Source organism: Hipposideros armiger, unplaced genomic scaffold (genome assembly GCF_001890085.2).
Source record: "Hipposideros armiger isolate ML-2016 unplaced genomic scaffold, ASM189008v1 scaffold_1159, whole genome shotgun sequence".
NCBI lineage: Eukaryota > Metazoa > Chordata > Mammalia > Chiroptera > Hipposideridae > Hipposideros > Hipposideros armiger.
Genome location: NW_017732509.1, coordinates 246,599 through 256,848, shown reverse-complemented (window position 1 = coordinate 256,848; position 10,250 = coordinate 246,599). Strand labels below are relative to the sequence as shown.

Genomic DNA, 10,250 nt, shown 5'->3' with positions numbered 1-10,250 from the left:
CCCCTAACACCTCCCTTTTAATGCTATTGTTCTTTCTGCCTCTGAGGTACTTTATCTGGCATTCAGTGCTAGAGAGCATAACTATAGGGAAGGATAATAGTGGGTAAGTGGGCATTTGTCTGTTTCTCCTGCTTTTGCTCAGCTTTGCAAACATAAATTATGTTGTTTCTAGAGTCACCTGTCCCTAGTTCCCTATCTGTCCTTCAGGCCTAAGTGGTGCTGGCTCAGCCAGTGGGGCCTGTGGATACCAACTTGTGCGCTGGCCAGAGCCTGGCCTGGCGCTGGCTCACGTCATTCAGGGGATGACATGTAGAACCTTTGTTTCCACAGACATGGCTGTGCAGAACTTCGTGGGCGATGCCTTTCGAGGAGCCACCTGGGTCGCTCTTCACAACGGTGGGGGCGTGGGATGGTAAGAAGTTTTGAAATACAACGTGGTGGGGGTACGGGCTCCTGTGGAAGGCACAGGGACTCCCTTGAGGGTCCTGGGCCCTGCCTCCTATGATCTCCCTCTGCTGAGGGTTTTGCTGTAACGTTTTCCTCATGTGAGCTGGACGTTGGAGGGACAGAACATTGGGGAGGGCATAAGGGAGTGTCTTGCACGAGCCACTCACCTTTTGGGATCTCAACTGTCACACAGGACACAAAGGCTGTCAGAATTTCAACCGCCCCTTTCATGTCAGTTTTCCTAGTGTGTTCACAGATGTTGTCTCAGGAATTCTCACAGTACTGTCTTTTCAGTCCACGCCGTGTTCCCAGGGCAATGGGCTGGGAGGCAAGAGACCTGGGTTCTAGGCTCCCCTGGGTCCCTGGCTTACAGCTCTGTCCTGGCCAGTGCTGTTTCGAGTCTGTACCATGAGGAAATTGAGGTTTCTGGGAAGGTCTCATTCTGGCTGACATTGGCAATTCCATCATGATGTCCACTGTAATTCTGCACCCACCTCCAACATGGGGGCAGGGAGGGGGCGGTTTCCACATCAACCAGCAATTTTCTCTGACACAAGCTGGGTGTCCTACAATTCAACTCAATTCTGACATTACCTACCTGGAGGTAGTCAGATCCCACAGGTTATGGTTTCAGTCCCACAAGACTGTTCACACCCCACTTCAGATGCCAATCTCAAGCCCAGGTTGTTGCCTGCTTCTGACTGACTGGCTACAGAATGGAGGTTCCCATGATCCCCTCCTTGAGTTCTATTAATTTGCTAGAGCAGCTCACAGAACTCAGGAAAACCCCTTTACTCATTAGATTACTGATTCATTACAGAGGAGATTAAAGGACACGAATCAACAGTCAGATGAAGAGGTAGGTACATAGGGCAAGGTACCTTGAGGAAGGAGCTTCTGTCCTCGTGGAGTGGGGCCCAGCACCATGGCATGAGGAAGTGTTCTGGTTCCCCAGCCTAGAAGCTCTCTGAACCTCATCCTTTTTGGGTTTTTATGGGGGCTTCACTACATAGACATGATTGATTAAATCATTAGCCATTGGTGATCAATTCAACCTTCAGCCCCTCTCCCCTCCCCAAGCTCTGGGAGCAAGACTGAAAGTTTTAACCCTCTATTCACGGTCAGTTCCTCTGGCAACCAACCTACATTCTTGGGGGGGGGGGTCCACAAGTCACTTCATTAATATAACAAAAGACATCTTTATTATTCTCAACACTTAGGAATTCCAAGGGTTTTAAGAGTTCTGTGCTAGAAACAGAGATGAAGATCAAATTATTACACATCACAGTATCACATCTGCTGCTAAGAATAGTGAATAACTAATACTTATTGCACATGGATTCCATGCAAGCGTTTGCTACACTCTTTGCATGCACTCTCTCACCTAATCTTAGAAGGAAAATATGTTTTACGGATGAGGAAACTGAGGTACCCAGAGGTTAAGGAGCTGCAGGAGCTGCACCTGCACAGGGTCTGCCTCTAGGAGTCACCTGGGAAAGTTCCCAGGCCAACCTGGATTCCTGGCTACCCAGAGCATCACAGGGCACTAAGGCTTCAGAGAGGAGGATATCTCCCTAGGCCTGGCCCTCTACGAACTGACCCCTGAGCCTGTTTTGGCCAGATCAAGCCTGGCCTTGCACTCCAAAGCCCAGTCTTTCAGCACTCGAACTTCCCAGGGCATTCCGATGGGCTGGCTTGGCCGAAATTCCAAGGTGCAGCTCAGTCATGTGGCTCTAATTAATGGAAAATGTGACCGGAGTGTGTTTTCTTCCCTATACAAATGCTGGAGAAAAACAGGATGAAAAGAACGCCTGGTTATTAGGTGCCAGTGCTTCAGGCACTGGATTTGTTGAATGGGTTCTGGAAGTGAAGAGTGACTCTTGACAGGGAGTAACTTGCCCAAGGACAAAGCTGGTGGTGGAGCTGTGGTGATCTGGAACCAGATCTGTCACCTCCCAGGATTCACTCATTACTGTCAACAAGAAAACAGAGACCAAGAAGGGGCAGGGCAGAGCCGCCAAGAGTCAACAATACAAGGCCTTGGGGCAGGGGACAACAGGGCCAAAATTCAGGCAGGCCACTGCTCACTCTAACCCTGAGAAAGGGAATGCTTCTTACAAGTTTCCAAGTTGCTTCCACCCCAAGGCTGCCCCCAGGCTCTGTGGACAGAGATACAAGCTGGCAAGATGCTGGCATCACCACCTTGTATCCTGGCTGTTTTCGAGGGCTCTTTTAGGAAAGCACCTCAAATTCACGTTGGAATCCATCAGACTCACACATACATAATTTTATCTGTCATATATATCCTGAAAAGCTTACTGCAAAAATTAGCAGGAAAAAAATCTGTCCCATGACTATCCTTACTTCAGGAGGAAACCACTTCTAACTCCAGCTTTTTATTTTTTTCTTTTTTGTACGGAAATCTATATTTCTAAGTTATATGCTTATTCTGCTATTTCTTGATTTGCCTTTAGTTTTGTGAATTATTGGCTCCCTGTTTTGGAGCACTTAGTGTTTCCCCAATGATCAACGTCAGCCGTGTGTTGTTTTTGTTCTCTCCATTGCCTCTGTTTCCTCGGAGCCCCTGTTTCTGATTGCTCTCTTGGTGTCTGTCCTTGTGTTGTCTGTCCAGCTGCCCTTGCTCATATTTAGAGAGGGCACCAATAGTCAGTCTGCAACCCTGTATGCTCAGGGACCTTTGGATAGTGGACTGCTGAGCAGGAGAGGTCAGTGGTCAGTCTCTGTCTTTGGCTGGTTGGTCCTTGTAGGGATGGTGCAATCAGTTCTAGGAGCTAGGTGGAAGGGACAGGGCTTCACTGTTGGGTGTTGAGACTCTTTCCATGTTTGCTGTCTCAACTTGGAATGTGCCTCCTGTCCTCACACCCAGATCCAGCCTCAGGGCACATGACTTTGAAGAATGTATTTATGTATTTGATCCACCATCTTTATCCAGATTCTGACATTTTTTCCTCTTAGAGTGCATCTCAAACCTGAATGTGCACAGGAATCCCTAGGGAGCTTGTCAAAATGGAGATTCTGACTAGGCAGGTCTGGATGGGGGGAGATTCAGCATTTCTAACCAGCTCCAGTGATGCTGTTTCCACTGGCCCGAAGACCACTATGAGTAGCCAGGGCACTGAGGGTTCCCACTATATGCACACACAGACCTCCTTCACTCCCACCCCCAGTGCAGCAGGGAGCATCTTCATATGTACAATTTTGTAGTACAATTAAGAGCGTGGATTCTGAAGTCGATCTGTCTGCACTAGTTAAACTGTTGAGCTTTGTTTCTCATTGAATAGCAACTGCTTTGTAGGCTAGTGGTAAAGATTAAATGGGTTAATAATAGCTAAGGCTTATATAATGCATAATATGTGTGAGGACTTCTTCTAAGAAATTTGTGTGTTAGTTCATCTAATATTCACAACAGTCCCATCTAAGAAATAGGTACTACCTGGCAGAGATAAGTAACTTTGCCCAGCTGTCACAGCAAAATGAGATTGCAGGAGGCCTGAATGCATGTGCCAACCCACCACAAATGTCTTGTAAAGGAGCCAGAACAGGGCCCAGCAAGTGGCATACCTCCCATAAATGTTAACCTCTATCATATGCATGCTATTTGTGATCTCAGGTTCAAAAAAGGTGGGTGTTTTAAACTTTGATAGTTACCACCAAATTTTCTGATATAAAAATTCCTCTTTACATAATTTCATCAACACTAAATGTGATCACTCACTGGATGTTGATATGGGATTTACCAGGCTACTGGGCAAGAAGTAACAAATTCTTGTTTTGATTTGAATTGCTCACTCCCCGGTTTATGTTTTTGAGTTGTGTGCTTTTTCTTATATTGGGTTGTCGGAAAGGTCATGACGTATTTTTTCTATGTTTTACATTGCAAAAATGCGTCATGACTTTTCTGACAACCCAATAGATCTGCAGGCATTTTTGATCTGTTCTAGATATTAGATGGATTTTTTTGGATTCGTATCGCTTGTCTTTGAACTTTGTTTAAAGCATCTGTGCTGCTTTCGTTCTCCAGGAGGCAGGTGCTGACTGAGGTGGAGTTGGGAGTGTGCAAAAGGCTTGTTGGGGATGACCACCTGGGAAAGGAAGACTGGAAAAGCTGGGCAGGAGGCAGAGTGCTTGAGAGGAGGAGCCCTCAGTCTCATGCATTTTTGGCAGTTTTGCCGCCCGGCAGGAAGCTCTAGAGCCCAGATGGCCATTGGAGGAGCCGCTTTGGGCAGAAATGGGCAGGCCCCATCATGGCATCACTTAGTCTCTGCCCCAAGAACGACCCTAAGGAGATATTGCTAGGGACTGTGAGTGAACCACCCTCCCCAGAGCCAGGCTTTCTGGAAGGGGCCCCAGGGCAGGGCCCCTATCCTCACAGGGGAGTTTTACATCTTAATCCGGTGACTTTTCTATTCTGGCTCTCTGGCTTTTAAATACCTCCCAACTCCCAAATGTAAAACAAACAGACACACAAACAAAAAAACATGCTCCTACACTTTATTCATTTTATAATTTTAAATATTTCCTTGATTAGCACATCTGGCCTTTGTTTTTCTTTATGTGTGATGTAAGCTTCTACTTTTATGTTTATTTCAAAAGGCTAGTTGTCCCAGCACTAGCCTTTGTAACCCCAAATGCTGCACTGATAGCAATGCTGCTTTTAGGACCCCATCTCCCTGGGCTCAGCATGCTCACAGCTCCCCCATGGTCAGGGCTTGCAATAGTTACCTGGAGCTGAGCAGCTTTGGTCTCTGACCATCAGGGCTTCAGGATCCCAAAATGAAAGCTGTAGTTCTAATCTCAAAAAGACCTCTTCGGTCGAAGGACTCACGGGAGGTCCTCACTTGGTGACTTTGGCTGCTTCCTACTTTCTTCTCTGATAACCAGCATCAACCTCTGACAGGTAAATGGTGATGATCTTAAATCTAGTCAGAGCATTCTCCACCCTAGCGACTGGTGGGAGACGTGATCGGAGCCTGCTTGCAGGCACAGGGCCACCCAGGTGCAGGCTAGCATCAACACCAGGCTGAGGGCCAGGCAGGGGAAGCTCCCGCGCCCAGCGCGAGGAGCACTGGTGGCTCCTGGGGCAGAGGGCTCCTCACTTTCTTGATGGGAACTGACTGAAATTGCCAGTAGGGTCCAGGCTGGGCAGAGAAGTAGGTAAGGCCACAGAGGCCTGAAGGATCTGAGGCTAGAGAAACTAGCACCTTCCAGGTGTGGGAAGGAGAAAGAGCAAATTCACTGGCAGTGAGTACTGAAAGGTCAGATAGATGCTGTGGTCCCAAGGTCTGTTATTTAGCAGTAAAGCCCTGGCAGGTGCTGACAAGATCCAGGGAATTTCCTGTGTGTGTAACCGAAGGGGACACATGAAATATAGTGATGCAGGCTGAGGAGGAACTTTGGCTGGGTCTAGCAGCCCTTGACAATGACATCGCATGTGAGGATGGAAGTCTAAGAGTGCCAGGAAGGAGAGGGTCCTCATGGCTGATGGAGAAAAACCTTAAGGCAAACATGTGAAAAGTGGAATAGTATTAACATACTCAAGTAAGATTCAAATGACATTTATTAAACAAATGAACACAAGAACATATCACACCTGTGAGAGAAGGTCAAAACAGTACTCGGAGAAATGTGTTGTTAATTAGAAAATAAATGCTGAAAATAAAGGAACTCAGCCTTCAAATCAAGTAATCAGGACCCCAAAATACACCTAAAACAAGCAGAAAGAAGGAGTAAGGAAGATGAGGAACATAAAGAGAAAATCAGGAAGAATGGCAATTGAATTGAGTGATACAAGAGACACGGAACAGGACCTTTACAGGAAGCACTCTGAGAACCGCAGGAGAAGGAGGTCATGTCACATTCGGGTGGTCAGGCTTCAAGCAAAATGTGACACAGGATTGGGTCCTGAAAGTGGGCTCAGGATTCATGGGTTAAAGCACAGAGGCACAAGTGGGCAGTGCAGAACTGTGAGGCTCCTGCATCCCTAGGCTGTTAAGAGGGCGTAGGTTCTGGCTGCAGGGGCTGGCCATGACATATCCTCAAATGCTTTTAGAACATTCCAAAATCTCGTGCATTTCTCCCTGTTCTGTGCAGGGTCAGGACCCAGGAGGAATGACCTGGAAACACTTTTGCCTCTTGCAGGGGTGAGGTGATCAATGGGGGTTTTGGCCTCATGCTGGATGGGACCCAGGAGGCCGAGCAGAAGGCCAAGATGATGCTCAGTTGGGATGTCTCCAATGGAGTAAGTCACCCCAAGTCTTGCCCCTGCCTTCTCTCTTCATTGGTGGCTCTGCCCCTTCTGACTGCAGACTTGAGCCAGAGTTCTGCCACTTTTACCCCAGAAATGGTCAGGAGCCCATTCTGCCATTCCAATTCATTTGTGTCTTTCCTCATCAGCTGCCCGCTTCTCTCCCGGTCTGTTTCCAGAGGCTCCTTTGCATATCCTGGCCTCTGGCCTTACCCTCCAGTTCAGCCTTTGTCCACACAGAGGGCCCCTGGTGTCTGACCCTGTCTTCCCAGTGCAGCACCTCCCATTGCTATTGCAGAGAGGCCTTCTTTTAAAACCTTATCTTACTACCATCTCTGAGGTGGGCCAGAGAGTATAGGAGCTAAGCTAGAACAGCCTCAGGCTGTGCAGCTATGATCAGCTTTGCTGCCATCTAGAATGGGCTCTCGGTACGTGTGTTTGTGGGGGGCTCCATCCTCCCCGGAACCACATAAGCATCCAAGAAGAGGGAACAAATGGGAAGTCAGGTGGCATTGGGGAAGGGTATGTGCATCGGTGAGTGAAATGAGGAGCTGAGCTCAGGAACCCAGAGAATCTGATGTTGGGTGGCCCAAGGGGTGAATGTGAGAGTGAAGGTGGAGGGGTTCCCTGGAGGACCTGACTTCCCTGGAGCCCCCATCAGGGAGGGGGGGGTGGTCCTTAATCCAGAAGTCAGTGAAGCAATGAGAGGATGGACTGGGGGAGGCATGAGGGGACATGTGGACAGGGATTGGCAAGAATGGCAGCACGGAGGTTGGGGAGGTGCCATGACCGTCATCCGGGGAGCCTTGATGACAGAGATGGAGAGAAAGAAGTAGACCAGAGAGAGATTTTAAGGCAGAGCCAAGGTGGCTGTGCATTCTATGAGGCCAGAGAAGAGGGGCGCTGAGGATGACTCCGGGGTACCTGAACTATGCCCTTGCATGGAGTGGGAGGCTGGGCAGAAGGATGACCAGCTTCAGACCAGAGAGGCAAGTAAATAGTAGTCCAGCCAAGAGAGGCGGCGGCCCAAGCCAGGGGTAGGGCCAGGACAAATACAAAGAACTGCTGGTCCCACTGATAGCAGAGAGGGTCCTCGGTAGGGAGGACAGGGGCTTTGAGCCCAGCCCTAGTCTGTCCAGAATGCCTTGTTGCAAACCCAGTGATGTTAGCACCAACTGCTGCACCATCCTCTCCATACCCCGCCGGCAGGTGGCCCGTCGCTGTTGGTCTGGGAACCCGAAAGCCTATGAGATCATCTGCCAGACGATGCGGGAAAACAAGGGCTTGGTGGTGACACTCCCACACGAGGTGGCAGATGAGCACATGCTCCAGCAGGCCTTGTGGCCATAAGCAGGAGTGCAAGAGCCAGCTGTGGTTCCCTTGTCCTCCTTGGTCCCTGTCCTTACCCTCACAGCCACACCCACCTTCCACTGCACACCTCCTCCTGGATCAGGAACTCTACACACATGCCCTCATTTTCCCTCACCGTACCCTGGAGGGTGTGCCACTGCTATCCCCATTTCACAAATAAGCCAGCTGAGGCCCCGAGAGGTAAAGCCATTTCTTCATGACCATGCTGCTCCCCTGGGAACCTGGGAGGGCAAGGAAAGCCTATTTGGGGCTGCATCCTCAAGCTTGCCATGGAGTAGACGCCAGGAGCTTCGGAGGTGGGTGTGCTGTGAATACTGGCTGAGCTGGGTATCAACCAAGTCCCTTCTAAGCCTCCTACCCTTCCCCTACCAAAGCGGCAGACTTTCTCCTGTGGCCAGGTTTTTATTAATCACCCTGCCTCCTGTTTACCTTCCAGCCATCCACAAAACTCTCTTTCCATCTGCTAGTCTGTTCATTTGTCTGTGCAGATACTTTTCTGTACCTCTGTGCCCCTGGCTCTGGGCGCAAAGGCACACTGACCAGGCCCTGGGCTTGGAGGAATCCAGGGAGGAAGATGGGAAAATAAAGGATTGACTAGAGAGCTATGGAAGGTGGCGTGGGCAGGGAGGATGCAGGGTGGTGGGATGGGGGCCAGCAGGGCTCTGTCCTTAAAGAATAGTGATACTTTGTTGGGGGCGGGGGGAAAGGGAGAGAGGCGGGGTATTACCCATGGCCGATCGCTTATAGCAGAAGTCTGCTCAGGAGCCCTGTTTGGGACCAGATGTCCTCCAGGAGCTATGTGGGACCTGAGACTGGATTCTTGCACACAACCCACTTCCACCGGATCCCAGAGCCCAACCTCGATGAAGCTGACCCAGACAAGGGGGATTATGTGGCCATGCTTTTTCAGGCCTTCATTTTTAAACAGGTGGTTCTGCTTTATTCTCCTCCCATTTATAAAAAGGAACCAAGTGGAGAGATGAGTCCCCTTCCACCCTTGGTGCCCCACCAACTGCTATTGGGACTTGCTCTTTTTTCCTGTAAACATACAGGACCATATAAGGAATCAGACAGGTGCTACCCCTGGAGCAAGCCCCCTCAGCAGCCCCACCACACTTGCTGGCTTTCTACATTAGAAGACCCCCCCCCACCCCGCCCCACGATGACCTCACTATGCAAAGCAGAGCAGTTTTGACCATGTACTTCATCCTCATTAGCCTGGCCTTAGCTCAGCCCCCAGCTGGACTCCTGACAGACTTAAAAATCGCTCATCCTAAACAAAGAATTAAGAGAGCTTGGGGGATGGGTCCCTAAGAAGTCATAAAAACTTGACAGCCCTCCCCCTCCATGTATCCAGAGAGGGGCCCAGTCTAGCTGGATTCTGAGTCCTCAACCATTCAACATTGTTTGTCTCAGTGGCCATCTCCCCTTTCCCATCTCCCCTTATGAAACCCCAGTTTTGTCTGGGCAGCAATATACCGAGTAAAAATAATTGATTTTCCAGCCTTTCTTGCAATTAAGAGTGGCCACTCGCCTAGTTCTGGCCCATGAGATGAGGTGAAAGTCTGCTGGGTAGGACTTCTGGGAAAGTTGTTATTTTTCTAATAAAAATGGACAGATTCGGCTGGATTGCTTTCTGCCTTCACCCTTTCTTCCTGCTGGAACCTCAGGTGTGATGCTGGAAGTACAGCAACCATGCTGTGACCATGAGAACCACGAAGGCACACTGAGGCACTGATGAAAAGTTGGCTTGGGAGCGCGAACTCTGAGCAGCAGGGCCGCCGGTTTGGATTCCACATGGGCTAGTGACACTGTGCCCTCTACAGCTAAGATGTAGAGGAGCTAGGCTGCCATGAGTCACTGGCGATGGCGTAGGCTGCAGTTGGCTGCCGTAAGCTACTGTGAGTGGCCAGCAGCCAGCGTGAGCTGCCATGAGCCGCCGTGAATGGCCGTCCAATGGCCGGTGACCAACTGCCTCAGCTGGGAAGAGCACAATGATCACAATACCACCATGGGCCAATGAAGTGACATCCTCCACAACTAGACTGAAGAACCAAAGGACAGAAACTTATCTGTTCCCCTTCCCCAATTCTTCAATGCTGTTCCCTCCCCCAATTCCCCAATAAGATCCTAAAAAAAATCACCAAACTGATTTACAAAACAATCA

At 49.5% G+C, this 10,250-nt stretch overlaps 1 protein-coding gene across 1 annotated transcript in view; it reads left to right on the top strand.

Moving 5' to 3' along the window:
• The window catches only part of UROC1 (urocanate hydratase 1), a 48,457-nt gene extending 38,745 nt beyond the window's left edge, over positions 1 to 9,712 (top strand). Inside the window, exons 16-18 of the mRNA XM_019632656.1 lie at positions 314 to 412; positions 6,607 to 6,706; positions 7,922 to 9,712. Coding sequence (XP_019488201.1) covers positions 314 to 412; positions 6,607 to 6,706; positions 7,922 to 8,062 — 340 coding nt within the window. The 3' untranslated portion in view covers positions 8,063 to 9,712. The remainder of the gene's footprint in view (positions 1 to 313; positions 413 to 6,606; positions 6,707 to 7,921) is intronic.
• Positions 9,713 to 10,250: the final 538 nt, after the last annotated feature.